The sequence below is a fragment of the Bos indicus genome, chromosome 17 (assembly GCF_029378745.1).
Source record: "Bos indicus isolate NIAB-ARS_2022 breed Sahiwal x Tharparkar chromosome 17, NIAB-ARS_B.indTharparkar_mat_pri_1.0, whole genome shotgun sequence".
In the NCBI taxonomy this organism is placed as follows: Eukaryota; Metazoa; Chordata; class Mammalia; order Artiodactyla; family Bovidae; genus Bos; species Bos indicus.
Genome location: NC_091776.1, coordinates 55,201,358 through 55,221,183, shown reverse-complemented (window position 1 = coordinate 55,221,183; position 19,826 = coordinate 55,201,358). Strand labels below are relative to the sequence as shown.

The 19,826-nt window shown below is 53.4% G+C and overlaps 1 protein-coding gene across 1 annotated transcript in view; it reads right to left on the bottom strand.

Moving 5' to 3' along the window:
- Positions 1 to 4: 4 nt before the first annotated feature.
- The window catches only part of SH2B3 (SH2B adaptor protein 3), a 37,592-nt gene continuing 17,770 nt past the window's right edge, over positions 5 to 19,826 (bottom strand). The window contains 6 exon segments of the mRNA XM_019977291.2: positions 5 to 3,357; positions 3,484 to 3,655; positions 3,747 to 3,964; positions 4,064 to 4,158; positions 4,243 to 4,334; positions 4,416 to 4,517. Coding sequence (XP_019832850.2) covers positions 3,062 to 3,357; positions 3,484 to 3,655; positions 3,747 to 3,964; positions 4,064 to 4,158; positions 4,243 to 4,334; positions 4,416 to 4,517 — 975 coding nt within the window. The 3' untranslated portion in view covers positions 5 to 3,061.

The following is a 19,826-nucleotide window of genomic DNA, read 5'->3' as shown; positions in this document are numbered from 1 at the left end:
AAGATTCCAAAACCTTTGTTTTAATTCACATGTAGCAATTTGTACATTATAGCAAAATTTGTATTCAAGAATAAGTTACTTATACAGTACATAAACAATACATAAAAATTTGCCAAATAGACCTTCTGCCTATAATGATACAAGATGAATCCATTCTGTGTTGTCATCACAATGTGCTGTTTATTCCAGCTAAACACTGGGTGTCAGATGTGTCCTTGTTAAGAGGCAGTGGATAATCAACCATCAAGTTCCTCTAGCTTGTAGGAGATGTTAGCACTCAGCCCACAAACTTAGCCCTGAATAACAGCATGAAGGAATCTCAGGCAACCCTTAGGGAAGAGTTCAAGGCCTTGATTTTAGGTTAAGAAACTGTTATGTAAAAATAGTGTTCTCTGGCTTAAGATTTTAATGATTTGCTATTCCTTTTTCCTACACGGTCCAGAAATGATCAAAGGCAGAAGATTTATGCCAGATAAAGCCATATGGATTGCTGGTCTAAAATTCAAGGCAGGTTAGTTGACTTAATTCTTTGGTGCTGGTGACTGTTAGTTTGTAAAAGTTCATTAACGTCAGGTAAAGGAAGTGATGGTGCTGGGAGCAGTCAGGCCATCCTTGTCATCATCTGTCATTAGAGATAACCAAAAGGCTGGTGATAACTCAGTGTCCGTTTGGCACTCAGAGCCTGGCTCTCAGCAGAGGCTGCCGGCGTGGTCTCTTGCCAGCAGCAGTGGTCACATTGGGGCTGGAAAGAGGGTGGTGGAACGTGCTCTGACTGCGGTGGGCTGGCTGCAGCTATCAAGGTTGCTGCCTCACTGCCTGTGAGGGCAGCACGCCCTGGGCCCCACTGCTCCCCCTTTCTCCAGCTCAACCTGCTCTAGCAGAAAGGAAAGGCATTGGCTTAGTGTCACTTCTTCCTAGGCCACAAGGGGCCTTTTTGTTGGAATGTATTTGAACTGTCCGGGTAACTCAGACACATTTAGTCAAGAAATGTTTTTCTTGAACACTTTACACTGAAGCTGTCTGGAAGTGGGTGACTATGTCACGGATTCTCAGCTTGTACTTTGCAGCCAGTCAGTCAGAGCTGTGAGCTTGCTGGGCCTGGCTAGCCTCTTGGCACTACCTGAGACTTGTATGTTGAGAGGCTGTTAGGAAATGAGTGCCCCAGGCTTATAGGTGTCATACTACGTTTACCCTCCTGGTCTGCGCTTTGCTTAGCATTCATTACTCAGTAATGCTTGATGTGTAGAAAATGTGGCCCTTAGAAATGGACCACAACCATAGATCAGGGTTGGATATGCATTACCATCTGTGAAACCACCCAGGAGTGTTAGTTTTATATACATTTTTTGAGGGATCTTAGTTCCCTAACAAGAGATTGAACCCGTGCACCCAGCAGTGGAAGTCCAGAGTCCTAACCACTGGACTGCCAGGAGTGTTGGTTTTAAAAGTAGTGAAGTGAGGTGGCTGCTTACCTCCCTGCCCCTCCTAAAGTCTGACCTCCAGCCTGCCCCTCCTAAAGTCTGACCTCCTGGAGTACAGAGAATGGCTGGAACAGACACACCCCTCACCCCAGATAAGGCAGGCAGTAGTCAGTCTAGGCCAAGGTTTAATTTTAGCCTTTGATTGATATATCTGTAAATGTTAAGCTGTGCTAATAAAACTCCCAGTTTCCTAGAAGCCACTTGGGTGAGCCTGGCAGCTATACTGAATGGCTGTGCTGGCACCAGAAGCAGCTGACTCGCTGGGTCACTGCCTCCCTTGTTTCTGAGCCTCTGCATGAAAGTTGTGGGAGGAGCTAGCCCCCTATGAATTGTGTCACTTGTGAAAGGCAAGTACAGATGGAGATTCGACTGCAGGACCTCTGGGGATGGTAGAGGTTATGGGTGCCTGTGTATCCATGCACACATAGTCTTAGATGAAGCAGTGGTCACTGCTGGAACAGAACACCGATTGTGGGCTATTAAAGGAGTTTCTCATTAGCTGTGGCACCAGCTTCCTAGCTTCCATTTTGGCTTAAGAATGAGCCTAAAACCTTGTAGAATAATTTAGTAAGCCTTTAGAGGCTTGGAGGCTCTAAGCCAGCCCTGTTGGTGAAAGATTTACTAGAAAGGGCCCAGCAGCCCTTTTCTTCCTTGCCCCTCCCTCGCCTCAGTTTAACTCTCACCATAAAGCTACTGTAAAACAGAATTCAGTTTTTTTCATAAGGCACCAGGGTGGAACTGTTCCTGGCCACCCTCCTCTTTCAATAATTGCTTGGAATTTCCTTGAAAGAGTGACACACTTCAGTTCTCTACATTTAGGAAGGACAGTGTCTCCTCAGCAACAGGTGACTGTCCTGACAATGTAACAGACAAGGAAGCCAGGCATACTGGCTTGAACCAGGAACCTGGTCAGTAGGTTTGCATAGCTGTCTCTGACTATAAAAATTGCATGGGTATTAAACAGTGCAATGAAATAAGCAATGGTTTAATTTTGAAACCTGATTTCTTTGAAAAATTAATCTGAGGTAAAAATGTTTAAAATCATTTTTGACCTTTAGCTTGTCCATCTGCCAGAACTTTTGTCCTAAAGCTGAAAGTTGAAGCAGGATAGGTGTGGTCACCTGTGGCTTGGGTACAGCAGACCTACCGCATGGACTGAAGCTACAGTGGGAAAAACCACAGGAGAATCCAGGGCTTGTTAGTGTTTTGGGCTTCCTGATGGGCCCCCTCCCCAAGTAGAAAGTCTGTCAGTTGGGACAGACAGTGTCAGTGAAAAAGAGAACAAGTTTCCACTGCCGACTCCGGCCCTCCCCCTCCGCCCGCCACCTCTCAAGAGTGATGGGGCCTGGTCCTAGTGACATCCGCGAACAAGAACTACAACTGTAAACAATAAGGAGAAAGCCAGGTAAGAATGGAACTTATAGGAGGCCCTTTAACAGGCCTAATAGAAGGGTCACATCCAAACTGGAATGAGCAGTTAAAGTGTCCCTTGAATCTCTCTCTGGAAGGAAGGAAAGAAAGTTACATTCACAAGTTCACATCTCTGCTTGCTTGTGCTCCCCAGGGCAGCGTGAGGCCCATCAGAGAGGCGTGTACTGATTGTCTATGGCCCGTAGGCGGCTCCGGGAGGAGGAGTCCATTTCATAGTCTGAGTCCCGGGCTCGACTGGCGGGCTCGGGCTCCAGGTGCCGCAGGCTGTTGGCCAGTTCCTCGGGCGAAGGCACCAGGTGGAAGATCTGCTCTGGGGGAGAGGATCGGCCTGGAAGACCCTCTGGGCCAAGCCCCCGTGGACAGCCAGAAGTGCTAAGGTGGGGAAGGCCCAGCTCTGAATCCCAGCGAGAGAGGGAGAAAGGGAACAGAACAGTGTTGGAGGAACCTGGGGGACAAGTGACCGAGAGAGAGACCACACTGTCAGTCTTATCAGGGCGGAGGCAGGTGCTGGAAGGACACAACAGGAGGTCTTGGTCCCCACCCCCTTTATCAAGGGGCATCAGGGTCACACCTGGTGGCTGGGAGACGACGACCACGTAGCTGGACAGCCGGACGTCACAGGCAGCCCCGCACTCGAGGGGGATGGGCGAGCGCTGGAAGTGGTGGAGCATGTCCACGACCGAGGGGAAGTGGAGGTGCTGCACTCGGCACTGGCCCCGCTCGGTCAGCGACAGGCGCAGGTGCTACAGGAAAGGAAGAAAGGTAGGCTCAGGCCCTGGCCCCTCGGGGCCTTTAATTTGGCCAGGGTGCAGCCCCAGCCGCCTTGCCCCGTACCTTGGCGATGCCCTGGAAGTTGAACGTGAGCACATACTCCCCGCGCCGCGTCTCGCTCTGCCGCACCAGGAACACTCCGTGAGCATCAGGACCTTGCAGCTGGACCAGCTGAGCCGCCTTCACCCGGGAGATGGGACCGTGGAACCAGGGGTAGCAGGACAGGAAGTGATCTGTTTTCTGGCAGGCTGGATCCAGCAGCACCCCAGGAGAAGAACCACCTGGTAGAGAAGGAGATGGGTGATGGTGACCCTCTGTGGGCGCTTTATGCCCTGGGCTGGGTCCCGATGTGCTGGAGGACAGAGGCCCTGACCCCTCACCTTGGTTCAAGGAATCTGTGCTTCCCCTTGGAGAGTCAGCCGTGCCAGGTTCTGTGGCTGAGGGAAAGTGCGGCTCTGGGTCTGTGGTCTCGAGTCTGCAAGAGAAGATGGGGGTTAAGGACTGGGTAGCTCAGGAATAGCAGGAAAAGCTGTGTCAAGATGGAGCCCTTGGGTCTCACCCTTGGCCTGTGCATGCCCGGAGCTCAGCCATCCATGAATTCAGCTGCTGTTCATCTCCCACCTCAAAGATGATGTCTGTCCGGTCCTTCACCTGGCAGGAAGGAAGGGACAGCTGTGTGCAATTCCTGAGGTCTGTGTCTGTTCCCCACATGTGTGGAAAGCTGCCACTCACCTTTAGCACAAAGGTGTACAGGTTGTCAGGCATCTCAAGACGTGTGCATCGCCGGATCTCCTGGATACTGGAGCAGGCTGCTTGTAGCTTAGACTTTGAGCTCTAGGAGACCAATGCAGACATTCAGGGCCTGTCCCTGATGGCCCTTCACCCACCCAGGCCTCTGCTCTTCTCTGCAGTCTCCCCAGGGGCCTAGCTTGCTCAGTGGGCACCCTGATCCTGGAGTAGGTTCTAGCATTCTTCCCAGCAGAAACCTGCAGGGGATCCTCTGCCTGTAACTACAGCACTATCTCCCCCACCCAGACATAGACACTGAGTTCCCCAGCACCCAACGGGGCCTGAGGGCCAGTCTCTGCTTCACCTTGACCTGTGGACATTCTAGCTCTGACCCATTTGCTGGCTGACACCTGTTTCTCTTCCCACTGGTGGAGCAAACCCCCCAACCCATTCTTCTGGCCAGTCACAATCGCTGCTGATCACCTCATCACAGCAAACCCAGAAAGGGAAGGTGAGGGTATCCCAACCCAAGTTTCCTCTGTGGTGCTGGCTGACCATGCCGAGGGCCCAGGCCTTTCACATTGGCTTTAGCTCCTCTCCCCCCCCTCCACTGGCTCCCCACCAGGACGGACCTCTCCCAGCCCAACAGCAGCCCAGGAAACAGATATCACCACATCTTAAGAAGAAACTCAAATTTTGGAGATAGTAATTTGCCTGAGGAAGCAGAGATCAGGTTGTGAACCCCCATTCAAAGCATTCACCTGACTACTCTGTTCTGCCTCCAAGTCTCAGGAGGAGGCGCAGGTGAGGTGGCATGGTGGGAGTTGGCAGAGTAGCTTAGCTATGGGCTCTTGGGGCTGTTTTGCCAGTGTGCCCAAAGGAACACAGCCTGGCAAGGCTGGCCCTAGTTACAGCCAACCAGAGAACTGCAGGCCCCAGAAGTCTTGCATGACATTCAACACACATGGGGTTCAGAATGGGTGGGAGATGACCCCCCTACTCTTTAGTCATCAAAAGTGTCCTGACTGAACCTGGCTGACCCTACAGATGTCTGTTCCCAGGGCCCAGGAGCTCTCATCACTTTCTCAGAAGGGAGAGCACCCCTCCACTTCCTCCTGTGATAAAATGGCTAAGATTGTTTCCCTAGAGTCATGACATGATCAATGGTGGCTTTCAGCAGAGGCCTGAGGAAGATAAGATGTGGGGAAGGGGCAGCCAAGACCCAACTGTGCCCTCCTCCGTTCAGCAGCTGTTTTAAGAGACAGTGAGGTGTGCCTGAAAATAACCACAATCCCCACCAAACCAGGGCTTCCCTGGTGGCTCGGTTGGTAGAGAACCTACTTGCCAATGCAGGAGATGCAAGAGACCTTGGGTTTCAACTCTGGGTCAGGAAGATCCCCTGGAGAAGAAAATGGCAACCCGCTCCAATATTCTTGCCGGGAAATTTTTTAGAGCCTAGTGGGCTACATACAGGCCATGAGGTTGCAAGAGTTGGACACAACTAGTTATGCGCGCGTGCACACACCGTCAAGCCAGCACCGGGTGAGGAGAAGGAGACGAGGCAGAAACAAAGGTGAGTTCTAGGCACAGCATCCAGCCTGTGCCCAGACGGGTATGCCAGAGTGGTGCCAGAGTCCATCCCAAAGCCATACATTCAACTGAGCTTCAGATAAACAGGTGCCAGGATTCTGGCAGAAGGATGGTGAGTGCAAGACTGGGCAGCCTGTTAGGAGAGAGGCTCTTCCTGGTCCAGGCCCACACCCAGCAGGTCTTGGAGCTGCCAGTCCTGCCCTGGTGGTTGGACACAGCAGTCTGGGATGGAGAACGGTGGGAATGCACTCTGAGAAGCTACACAACTAGTAAATCCCACCCTAAGTGACCACCAGCCAGGGCATTATCACCCTTCCAGTTCCTCTTGTATGTCCCCTACTACCCAGTTCCTCAGCCAGGGAGCCCCACCCAGCTCCCGCATGGACACTGGACATGCCAGACAGAGCACAGGGAAGCAGGGCCCCCATACCCCCAGCAGCACTCTCAGCCAGCCAGCCTCTCCATGTCTATTTCCTGGCTACAGAATAGTACAGAGGGTTTGTTCCTGAGCCTGCATGTGTGGTTGGCCCTGCCTGGCTCTGGATCCACAGAATCACCGGGAGGAAGTAGACCAGGCCAAGAAGGGAATGGGCCTTGTCTCCTTTTCAGTTCCTCCCTGGGCCCTGCCCCCAGCGCTAGTGCCAAGATTAACTGGCGGCGCCATGGGTTTCACTCTGAATGTGGGGCTCTCAGTGCCAGCTCCACCCCCAGCAGCTGAGCAACTGCTGACCTGACAGGCAGTGGTGAAGAAAGGATTCCCCCTCTTCAGCCACGGCGGCCAACCCTGGCTGCACAGGCGAAGGTAAAATTTGGCCCAGTTCCCCTCCGCCTGCTGGCTGAGCCCAACATGCATTCTTTGGCCGAGTCATAAACTCTAGAGGCTGAGCTAGGGGCTGTACCCAGCTCCCCCAGTGTCCACCTACCTACCGTGCTCCCTGGTGGGGTTGGCGGGGGCCAGAGACTCCGCCCAGATTGGAGGAGCAATTTCTCCCATGGCAGGGGGTGGGGGGGCGGCGTTTGGGCCTCGAATCTGGCTGGAGGGAATGAGAGCTGTGACTGGAAACATCTGGCCTCTCTGGAGGCCTTGCTTTCCCCTCAGCCTGCTGCCACTCCCTGCGCTTGGGCGTGCACGGCCATCCAGAGTGCTCCAAGGCGCCCGCTTGCACTCTGCTATGCCCCATCCTCGTTCACACTCACAGGATCCCAGCAGGGACAAAGTACATACAGTATATCACCCAGCTTCTGCCCTAGAAGGGGACAGATACCCAATGGGCAGGACACGGTAGGGGCCAGGACACATGGGTGTGCAGGCAGTGAGTGAGTCTCGCAGGTGCCGAGAGGTCCTGGGCCAAAGCCCTGAGGTAGGGAGGCACAGGCACGCATGCTGTGCAGGGGTCCCCGTGGGGCTGAAGTAATCAGTTTATTCTGAGGAGGACTGTGGAGGTGGGCAGCTGCCTGTGTGAGTCTGGCACTCACATTAAATACTTGGGCAGAAGCCAGCCAGCCAGTTGGGCCAGACCCAGCTCTTAACCCGTCTCTTACATGGGAAATGGGGGGGGGGGGGGGGCAGGCGGGCATGGGTGGAGACAACATCCAAACAGCAAAGACCCTGGCACAGGGCACCCCAGGGTGTGAGCATGCAGTATCCTCACAGTGGCCTTACTCCACCCACTCTAGGGGTCTTTATTCTTCCAGGGAAAACCAGGAGAGACCCACACCAGCCTCTGAGCAGTCTTCTCTCTCCCAGGGCTTTAGGACCCTCACTCCTCTCCTGTAAAGAGCAACCGTGGGACAGGAGGTAGGACGCAATATACAGCTGAAGGTCAAGGTTCAAGCCCCATTCCTCTGCCACAGCACTCAACGCCCTCGAGTTAGCAGCCCCATGGCCTGGAGCCAAGATGGGACAAGCCCCAGCTCCACCACCTACATGTGGAATCTTGGGCATGGCAGTGACTGCAACCTCAGTGTCCTCTTTGGTGATAGGCAGACTGTAAGCAAGATCCTGCTGACCTCCAGGCAGAGAACAGTGGGTCTTTGCTGGGGGCCTGAAAACAAAGGCTTGGAGGAAATTCTAGATCCATTCAGAAAACTAAGATCATGGCATCTGGTCCCATCACTTCATGGGAAATGATGGAGAAACAGTGACAGACTTTATTTTCTTGGGCTCCAAAATCACTCAGATGGTGACTGCAGCCATGAAATTAAAAGATGCTTGCTCCTTGGAAGGAAAGTTACAACCAACCTAGAAAGTGTATTAAAAAGCAGAGACATTACTTTGCCAACAAAGGTCCATCTAATTAAGGCTATGGTTTTTACAATAGTCATGTATGGATGTGAAAGTTGGACTATAAAGAAAGCTGAGCGCTAAAGAATTGATGCTTTTGAACTGTGGTGTTGGAGAAGACTCTTGAGAGTCCCTTGGACTGCAAGGAGATCCAACCAGTCCATCCTAAAGGAAATCAGTCCTGAATATTCATTGGAAGGACTGATGCTGAAGCTGAAACTCCAATACTTTGGACACCTGATGCAAAGAACTGACTCATTTGAAAAGACCCTGATGCTGGGAAAGATTGAAGGCAGGAGAAGGGGACGACAGAGGATGAGATGGTTGGGTGGCATCACCAACTCAATGGACATGAGTTTGAGTAAACTCTGGGAGTTGGTGATGGACAGGGAGGCCTGACATGCTGCGATTCATGGGGTTGCAAAGAGTTGGACAAAACTGAGCGACTGAACCTAAGTCATGGATAACTGAGTTCCCTCTCCTCAGGCAAGAGCCCAGAACGGATGCTGCTTGGACCAATGGATGAACAAATGGATGAAACATCATTCTGAGAAAGGCTTAATCACCTCTTATTGTATCCTATAATATTGTATCCTGCTTATTTAACTTATATGCAGAGTACATCATGAGAAACACTGGGCTGGAAGAAGCACAAGCTGGAATCAAGGCCTGGCAACTGAACTGAATTGTATACAGTCTTTAAAAAAGAGAAAATGTCCTCTTTCAGATTCCAGGGATACCCAGAATGGGAATTCAGACAACCACTAGAACACAGACCTGAGTTTAACTTGCCACAGATTTGTATCTGAGCTTCCCAGCAGCCAGTGCAAAGAGGCATTCTCCAAGAAAAGGCAGCCACTTATGCATGGATCCCGTGCGCAGCAGCCATTAAAGGCTCTGAGAAGAGCTGCTGCTGCTGCTGCTGTGTCTGCTCGGACTTCAGTCATGTCCGAGAAGAGTTGGAGCAGAGAAACCTGAACCCATGTGTTCCCCACCCAGTGGCCACCAAGTGTCCAGCTCAGAAACCCCTGTTGGGTCTGCACAACCACTGCAAGCAGCCTCCCCATCCTGAGTTTTTGGAATTAAACGTTCCTGGCCTTCAGTCCCAACTCTGCCTCACCCTCCATGGACAACTGACTTGCCTCTCCTGGCCTCAGTCTCCACTACTGTAAAGTGGGCTAATGGTGCCCCTCTACCCTCCAAGAAAATGTGGCAGTACCATGTGTATGGGCACTGTGGGGGCAAGGGGGGGAGGATATGGAAAGGTCTCAGGGGATGTCACAGGGCGGGGATGAGCACAGGGTCTTGGGAAGTCAGTCTTAGGAATACCTGGTCTGCTCAGAAGCAAACCGCTCTCCTGAGGAAACTTTCAGCTTTGTCCATACACACTGAGTCCGTGAGCCCGAGGCAGCCTCCCTGCTCCCTTCCCATCTCGTGCCTTCCACAGGGCACAGTCACCGGCTTTAAATGTTTGCTGAGTGCTCTGCAGAGTGGAGAAGGGGGAAGAAAAAGACACCGGAAGCCAAGAGTATGCCAGGAGCCAACAGCCAGGGACCAGTAAGTGCAGCCACATCCACAAGACGGCAGGGGAGTTGTCTGTGGCAAGAAACAGCACTAACAGGCCCCCTCATTCCACCCTTTAATGAGCACCTCCTGTGTGCCAGGCACTGGGGCCTGGTCTGTCCATCCAGGACATTTGAACTGTTGAATTCACAGGTCTGCATCATTTCCAGAAATTGGAAATATTGCAGAAAAGAGCATCATCTTGAGGAATGGAGGTACCAGAACCAAGGAAATTGGAAGGTCACCGCTCCAGGGTGAAGGCAACCCTGACATCATCTCTGAGAGCATCCTGCTCTGAGCCACTTGTCTTGTTGGAGGAACATGGTGGGCGCCTCCCCTGACGCCCCCCCAGGAGCCCACGCATGGCTGGTGTTTTATTCCCGACTTCACAAATGAGCAGCCAAGGCTAAGAGAGCCTCCTACATTACAGCCAGTGGGCCTGGATCCTTTGGAGGTCAGCCTGGGATCCGTGTGTATTCTGGGTGCATCTGAAACAGCATCTTCAGATGCTGGGCAAGGAGCCACACCCCCTCCCCAGGCACAAGAGATGGGGAGGGCAGGGGATACAGCCCACCCAACAGAACACACAGTGCTGGGCCCTGGGGGCAAGGGCTTGAGAACGAGCTGGCCTGGATTCCAGTTCTCAGCAGTTCGTAGGGGGATGGGGGAGAGGGCTCTGGATTCTAGTCATAAGCAGCTCCTGCGAGCAAAGCAGGGGCGGTCACAGGGAGCCCCACTAAGGTGAGGCATCACAAAAAGGTGACATCTTGAACCCTGAGAGATGGACAACAAACTCAGTTTTCATGCCACCCGTCCCAACAGTCCTGTTAGCGCTCCTCCCAGACACATCCCGAATCCAACAACTTCTCATCCCCCTCCTCGGCTCTAAAACTCTTGTGGAGACTTCCCTGGTGGTCAGTGGCTAACATTCTGCACTCCCAATGCAGAGGGCCCAGGTGGAGAGATCCCTGGTCTAGCAACTAGATCCCACATGGCTGCAACCAAGTAACTCACATGCTGGCACTGAAGACCATCGAAGACCCCATGTGCTGTTACTATGACTGGGCACTGACGGCCTGCATAAATAGAGAAAATTTTTAAAAAGGGACTTCCCTGTTGCTCCAGGACTAGGATTCCATGCTTCCAAATCAGAGGGCCTGGGTTTGATTCCTAGTTAGGGAACTAGATCCCATACACTGCAACTAAGAGCTCATACAGTTAAATATTTTTTTTAAAAAACCTGTAGGCCCCACCTTGCTGGTCCTCACCGTGGCCCGTGAGATACTGCTGGACCTCGTTCCTGTTACCTCCTTAACCTCACCTACCCTCTTTTTCACCCTGTTCCGCCACACTGGCCTCCACTCTGCCTTCAATGTACCAAGCACACTCCCACCTCGGGGCCTTTGCACCTGCTGTTCTCTCTGGCTGAAAGGCAGGTTCCCTGCATCTTTACAGATCTGGCTCTTCTTGGACTCAGGTCTCAGCTCAAGGATTGCTGCCTCGGGAAGGCCTTCTCTGACCACTGAATCCAGACACACACAGTCACCATCCCAGAACCCCCTTCACTTCACTTCCTCCACTGCCTTATCCACCTGTGAAATGTGGATATGGGGAACCTGGTCTTGTCACATCCCCAGGATTGAGCACAGGGCTGGGAGGTTGTAGATGTTCAACTTTAGTCCTCAACAAATATTCATCACAGGCCCCTTGTCTGCCAAGTATCGTGTGTGGGGATCTGTAGGCACAGGATACGGCCCCCAACGCAGACCCCCACCCTCTCGAGGACTCTAGGGGAATGGCAGGGACTCAGGCAGGCAAGGATGGAGGACACAGGTTGGGCCTCCAGGGCCTTGAGCCAGCTCAGGGAGAGCCCTGGCTGAGAGGAAGGCCCTGGACGCCTCATGGAACACGGGTCAAGCCGATGATACAGATGGAGGAATGGGAGCCCTGACCAGCAAAATTCAGTTATCCCCAGCCATGGAGAGCAGCCAAGTGGAGCTGGGGCTCAGACCCTTGTCTATGTAGTCCCCGAGCCCACAGCACCGCTGCCATCCAGCTCACACACCACCTGACCTGATCTAAACTGCTGGTCTCAGGAGAGAAAACCTTCTCTCCTTCAGGGAGCCTTCTCTGATCGCTACGTTGTGGTCAGTGCAACTCCTGTGCCTCTCCCGCGGCACGGGGCTTATCAGACCAGGCCATAATTTCCTGATGGTGCTGCTGCCCCCACCATCTGACTGGGAGTTCCTCTGGGGGTGGGGACAGGGCACCAAGCCTTGTTTCCAGCTGGGGCCCAGCACCAGGTCCAGCCTGGAGGAGGTCGAGAGAGAGTCTGTCAGATCAATGGGTGAGGGTAGATGCCTGGGGCCCCAGCCCTCAGATGTCTGGGAAGCAGAGGCAGATGTGGAGGTGTGGCGAGTTATCTCACCCCCTTGTTCCCCTGCTCCCTTGGGGGCAAACTGAAAGCAATGAGCTCAACAAATGTTTAGCTGAACTATAGGGCACAGGTCATTTCCTTCCTCTGCCCCCAACCTGGGGGACACACGGACACACACACACACACCCTTTGAATGCTTGCTTCCAGCTACTTTTTCTCCATGTGACCCTGAGCAAATCACTTCTCTGTGCTTTTGTTTCCTCGTCTGTAAAATGGAGATGGTGATGAGGCACATGCCCAGGGCTTCTGTATGTGCAACCTGTCAGTTGCCTGGAGTACACAGGAGTCTCCCAGGTCTCCTCCTTGGTCTGGCCCTGTTGTCTCAAGCTTCCGTCTCCCCATAAGAGAGCAGAAAAGGGACGGGAGATGCTTCTATAAAAGCCACAAAGATCAAGTCAGCTTCCCCTTTCTGCCAAGTGAGAGCCCACCAGTGCCAGAGACGGAGCTTTTCCTGAGCCGGCACTGACAGAGGGAGATGTCCCCCCTGCCCAGAGTCCCCATCATTTCGCCTCCCTCCCCTGGGCAGGTGGCACCCCCAGATCACACCCTTAGTGACCAAGCATGATTGTGGGGGCCTGTGCCCCCTCTACTTCTGGACCCGGAGAGGCCCCAAGAAGGCCCTGTAGAAGGGGTAACTAGCTAGAGGTGTTGAGAGAGACATGGGCTGGAAAGTGAAAGTCGCTCAGTCGTGTCCGACTCTTTGTGACCCCATGGCCGGTAGCCTACCAGGCTTCTTGGTCCATGGGATTTTCCAGGCAAGAATACTGGAGTGGGTTACCATTTCCTTCTCCAGGAGATCTTCCCGACCCAGGGATTGAACCCGGGTCTCCCGCATTGTAGGCAGATGCTTTACCGTCTAAGCAGGAAGCATGGGCTGGGGGCTTGTCTAAAGCCCCACCTGCAATGAGCTCCCCTGCAAGCCTGCAAGGTCCCCTCCACATGTCAGAAATGCAGACTCACAGTGACACGGACATAAAGCCCCCTTTCAGAGAGATGGAGACCACCCCACACATAGAATCACAGTGACAGGGACACAAAGCCCCTCTCAGATGCTGGAGCAACCTGCCTCCCAGAGACAGAGATGCCCGTGGACAGGGAGAGCTCCCCAACCCCCAATATTCACAGAACCAGTCTTGGATCCCCCTGACAGCCATCCAAACCCTGAGATGCGGCTGTCCAGCTTCATACTGAGTGGCCAAGTGTGGACATGAGCACGCACTTCTACTCTTAGGCTAGCCTTGGGGAACCACCCAGGATTGGGAGGGAGTGGCCTGTGGCTGAAGAGAGACCACTCCTGGAAGTCACCCTCCCCACACCCCCTCATGGGCGTGGATGCACTAGGGAACCAAGGTGCTTATGGACCTATGGGCATCTCATCAGCTGACCTCGCCTTGCCTCCCCCTCAGGGTGACAGCGGTCCACCCATGACCTGGCCTGGGGAGGCCAATCCTGGGATGGGGCCTTGCAGAGGTGGGAACAGAGAGGCCAGCTTCACACCATCACAAGCCAGGCTGCGGGCTGTACCTTTCCTCTGCACAGGGCACCACTCCTGGCCAAAACTTCCAGCAGAGTAGAACCAACCACTTTCCAGAATGTGGAGCTGCTCAGTGGCTAGCCTGCGTCAGCTCCCCTTTGTCAGTTTCCTGCTGGAGGACAGAGCAGGGTCTCTGGGAGTACTGAGCCGGCACCTAGGCCTGGGCCCACTGGGGGCCCCGTCAGAAGCCCCCTGCACCCTGCCCCTTGCCGGCTGCAAACCAGCTGCCACCAGCTCACGCGTTGAGCGACCACTTCCTGCTCCGAGCATCCTGCCAGTTTTCCTCCCTGCCCTATGTGGCTGCAGAGCCGCAAGAGCCCCGCACCCTGTCCCCACCCACCTTCACACCGACATTGCCTTCCTCATGCAGTGCCCCTCTGGCCACCACAAGGCCAGGACACCCGGGCCTGGAACACTAGGCTGTGTCAGCCCCCAGACAAAAAGGGAAGCCGTGACTCCCAGAGGCCCCACCACCCACCCAGGCCCCAAGCAGGAGGGTCCCGCCTGGCGTGCAACCAGCCACTGCCCCAGGTCTTCCCACTGCATGGGAGGGTGTGCTCTGTGTTCTTGGGGGGAAAGCAGAGGTGACCCAGAGCTGGCTGGCCACCCCCCAGGGCCTTTTGCGCTGTGCCTGCCTCCCAGCCCTATGGTGGAGCCAGCCAGGTGGGGGAAGCCCCTTACCCCAGCAGCACAGCCCTCAGCTGCACCCTGGGGCCCCTGTCAGCTCTACACCCAGCGAGGGTGGAAAAAGATGTGGTTAAGCAACAACAAATAACCTCTGTCACTGGCCTCCGATAGGGGCGTGCAGTGGAGGGAGGGGGGCTCGTCACCACCAAGATCCCCAAAAGCCCCGGACGGTGGCTACCGCCTGCCTTCGAAGAATGATGATTCAGAAAAAGAGGTGAAAGCGAGGACCTCTGGAGCTCAAGGGGGGCTGTAGGGCTGCCGTGGAGGCTCAGAGTCAGCTGAGCAGAGCCTCAGGCCAGGCTGACGGGGAACCAGGGCGCCAGCCAGGAGCCCCAGAGTCGGCGGGGCCCACTGAGGCCGCAGTCTCCACCCTTCCCAGCTCAGTCTGCCAAGAGTTCTTGTCATTATCCTTAGCCCCTGTTCAGTGATATGCCTTTACACACAGCACCTCACTGACACCAAAGAAAACAGGAAATTGCACCAGCCACAAAGAATAAAAGCCAGTTGGATTAAATAATTAAATGTGAAACATAAAACCGAGACAAAACTGGAATAAAAGAACCTGAGTAATTATCTGATCCCAGCCCTAAGCAGAAAAAGCAAAGGACAAAATCATGAAGGAAAAAAATCAACCATATGTCACTGCCCAGACTTAAAAACCTTCATAGGCTGAGAAACTCAGAACCAGTTGAAAAGTCAAATAGCAAAGGAAATATTTGCAGTGTGTGACAGAGCACCAGGATCCATGTACAGAGCTCCTGCAGGTTAGCGGGGAAGAGGCAGGCAGTGCAAGAGAGGCACACAGAGAGTTAATGGTCTGTAAGTCACAGAAAATGTCTACGGCCAAGAAACATAAGAGACAGTCAAAATTCGCAGGGACAGAAAGCAGGATTAATGGCTGCTAAGGGCTGGGGACCAATGCTAACAGGTACTGGGTTTCTGAGTGAGGTGATGAAACAAGGTGGTGCAATGTTCTGGAATGAGACAGTGATGATGGCTGCATACACAGTGATATGCTAAAAACAACGAATTGTACTTTAACATGGTGAATTTTATGTCATGTGAAGTGTATCTCAAAGTTCTTTAAAAAGAGAAATGGCCCATTCTATTCATAATCAGGACAAGATAACCACTTCACCTGGTAGTTGGCAAACATTTTTAAAGTAATACCCAATGTAAGCACCACTATTTGAAGATATTTAAATGAGTATGGCTTTTCCAGAAGGCTCTTTGGAAAGGATGTATCAGAAACATTAGAAATAGCTCCTGAGCACATGAAAAGATGCTCAACCTCATTAGCCATCAGGGAAATGTAAATCAAAACCATTCAACTATTCAAAACCATTGTAGGATGGCTACAATCAAAAACAGCTATAATAAAAAGTGTTGGTGAGGATGTGAAGAAGTTAGAACCTTCATACATTACTGGTGGGAATATAAAATGGTGCAGTAGTCTGGAAAACAGTTTAGCAGCTCCTCAAAATGTTTAAAGGGAGTTACATTTGATCCAACAATTCTACTCCTAGGTACATACCCAGGGAAAAAAAAAGAAATGCGTCCACATGAAAACTTAACTCACAAATGTCTGCAGCAGCACTTTTCATAATCACCCGAAAGTGAAGACAACCTCATGTCCATCCACTGAGAAATGGACATACAAAATGCCATCTAGCCATACAATGGGAAATCAGTGGGCAATAAAAAGGAACAAAATACTGACACGAGCTCCAACATGGACAAGCCTTGAACACATGATGCTGAGTGAAAGAAGACAGTCATGAAAGACCACACACTGGTTCTGTGTACATGAAAAGAAGAGACTAAGCCAATCTAGGGAGACAGAGGAGATGAGTGGCTACCTGGGGCCGGGGGAGGGGAGGGATGAGGAGTGATTGCTGATGGCTACAAGGTCTCTTTTTGAGATGAGTGGTGGTGAGATGAGAAAGTGGCCTATAAACCATGGAGACAGATGTACAACCCTGTATATATACTAAAAACCACTGTACCCTTTTAAACAGGTTAATTTTATAATCTGTAAACTATATCTCAATAAAGCTTTAAGAGAAAACACATGAGAAGCGCTCATGAAGCCTTCCAGCCAGCACTTCCCCTCTAGGAATGTAGCCTAAGGAAGTAATCAGAGATGGGCAGCAAGATTGATGTACAAGACGTTTGTCACAAGGGTATCTACTTGAGCAAAAAAATTAGAAATGGTTGAAACAGGAGTCTGAATAATCACAGATAAATATATCATGGCCTATGTAAATGAAATATTTTGCAGCCATTAAGACATTCTTAAAAATTTCTTAAGAAAACATAAAAATATTCAACACACGTTAAGTGAAAAAAAAATGTAGAATGAATGTGTTAGTCCCACAAGGGCTTGGGGTTTTGTCCAAAAGTTTCTGCCCATTTCCAGCGTGCTGGGCACACAGAAGGATCTCCCTCTGTTAACTACTGAATGAAGAATTAGCGAAAGCTGATGGAGCTGCAATTTGGGGGAAAAGTTGGAGAAAGAAATACAAGAGAGGACAGAGACATTGACTGGGATTGAAATGCTCGTTTTCTCTGGGTGGTTGGATCATGGGTGGTCTTTCGGTGACTGTTCTATCATTTCTGCCCTGAGCTTTAAAACAAAACCAGAAACACCAGGAACTCAAACGTGGGGGCCCTCGGTAAGGTAGACAGTTTCCTAGATTACATGCAGATCTGAAAAGAGACACCACGGCCTGTCCTCCCGTTCCAGATGGTTCCCTGGAGAGAGGTTCTCTCTGCTGTGCTGTGGACTTCAGACTGGGCCGCAGTCAGGATTTGCGTCCGGCCCAGGAAGGAGGGGGTTCAGACACAGGGAGGGAGGACCCGGAGGCTAGATCTTGCTGTGCTGGCCCCCACCCCTATCCGCCATCATCCATCGGTTCCAGAGACTGAGCAGTCAGTGGGGTCCACGGCCCAAGGGCAACGGTGGCCTCCACCCCAGCTCGGAGGGGAGAGAGAAAAAGGGGTGTGTGCCCCAGAAAGGAAGCTGAGGCGGCCCCTCCTGCCTTGGGGAAGGAAGCCACCCCGCCCCCACCCCCAGTGAGGGCCAGCGCTCAGAATGCAGAGATCTCTGGTGTGCATTTTGGTTTCCTTTTCCATTCACAAAGAAGTGGGTGGGGGATTTCCAGCAGGCCCAACTGGCTGTCCGCGCTGTCCGCTTTGCCCAGTTCGGGCCACTGGGAGTGGCAGCCAGGTGGTGGCCTATCCCAGGGAGGGCCTCTGGGGACCCAGCTCGAGGGTCTGTGACTTCCCATGCAGGAAGTCCCTTCCGCTGCCCCTCAGGAAGGAAACACCTCACACCTCGTGCCAGGCCCTCCAGGAGCCAGGTTTTGACTCGGTCACCCGGCGAGGGCAGGACTGACATCCCATTCTTCAGAATGGGAAACCAAAGCCAAAACAGGCCAGGTTTTCAGCCCAAAGCCACATAACAAGGACGCAAGAGCCACGATCTGAACCCAAACCTGTCCATGTGCCCTGCCCCCTGGCCACCAAGTCCACAGCGCAGACTCCACAGTTCTGTGTCTCCACATGCGGTCCCCCAACAAAGGAAAACCAAAGATCAACTTCCAAGAAGTTGACAACAGCCACAGGCCCGAGGAGCAAGGGGATGGAGGGATGATAAATGACTGTCATTTGCCACCCTCCCCCTGATGGATTCAGGGGCACTTTCCAGTCTCGGGATTCACAGAATTTGAGCTGAAAGGAAGCACACCGATACCATCTGCCCGTGGTTTCAGCGTGGTTGGGGGTTTCTTCTAAGCGGCAAAGTACTTTTCAAAAAACGATGTTACACGAAACCCCAATAAGGGGCAGACAGGGCGGCTGTGTGTGCGGTTGGGGGCCCCACGGGAGCCCTGCCTACCACCACCCCTTCCTTCCTTCCCCCACCAGCCCTGGAAGGCCCGGATCAAGCCCCTTGGTTGCCCGTTTCACAGCTCAGAGAGGCACGGGGAATCACCTGGGTCACAGCAGCCCCAGCAGAGCGAGGACAGAAACCCCATCTCACCCCAGAAGCCTTTGACGCCTGGTCCTCCTGGGAAGGTGGGATTGGGGATGCACTGGCCTTCTACACGCCTGTCTCCCCGGGGATCATTGGGGCTCTGGGCCCACAAGGGTCTGCTGGGCTATAGTGGGTGGTCTCTGTGCCTGTTTGGGGGTTGACACAAGCCCCTGACCTTGGCAGGCCCACAGCAGACTGCATTCCTGCTCTTCCACCTGCCAGCTGTGTGGCCTTGGGCAAGTCTCTATCTCTCTCCATGCCTGTTTCCTCTTAAGAGACAGTGTCCTCTCTGTCTCCGCCTTCCAGTGTTTGTGGTGACTGCATGGGATGTGTCGAATGCAGTGCCCACCGTGCTGAAAATGACTAGTAACAAGTAGCAGCTGCAGCAGCTCAGCCTGGCTGAGAGCCCCTGCATGGGGCCGGCTCTCACCGCCACGGGGACAGCGGTTGGTTCACCATCGCCCTGCTGTGGGTGCCGCCACTCAGCTCTTTGTACTTGAGGAAAATGAGGCACAGGGAGGGCCAAGTGCCCTTCCCGAGGCCGCACAGTCCAGAAGGGCAGGGACGGGACTCGGGCCCAGGTCTGTCCGAGCCACCAGGAGGCTGCCCCTCCCGCCTGCATGGCCGCTTCCTGCCCAGCCCTCCTCTTCCTCCTCGCACTCCTGCCTCCGAGAGGAAACCGCCGGCCCCCGGCGGACGTCCCTCTCTCTCTGCTTCCTCTTTCCCACACTCGGGCACGGGCTCTGGGCTCGGCCCCCAGGGTCCAGCGGTGGCTCCTTCTGCATCTTGGGGCCTCAGTTTCCCCACCCGGGAGGCAGGCACAGCGGAGTCAGGAGAGGTTGAAGGGCTAGTTGGGCAATGCCCTCACCCCCAGGCTGCGCTCAAGACTCTCAGCCCCTTCATCATCCAGGCTGCTTGCCAGGAGCACTGACTGCTCCCAGCCAGGTCCCCTGCCCACCCAGGTCCCCTGCCCACCCAGTCAGCACCTGCAGGATCCACAGCTCATGACACGTATGGGCGCCAGGACCACCCCCATTTTACAGACGAGGAAACTGAGGCCCTGTCACTTGCCCAAGGACAGCTCATAAGCAGAGGAGGGAACGACTCTGAACCACACTGCCCGACGGCCCCCAGCCACCCTAAGGACCAGTCGGTCCAGCCACTGCCAACTGACCCACTTCCTCTTGGGGCTACGAGGGCTGGCAGTGCAGGAGGGAGCTCAGGGCTGTGGGCCGAGTCCCCTAGGATCCCCCACCTCCTTGCTCAACGGCTTCTCTGGGCTG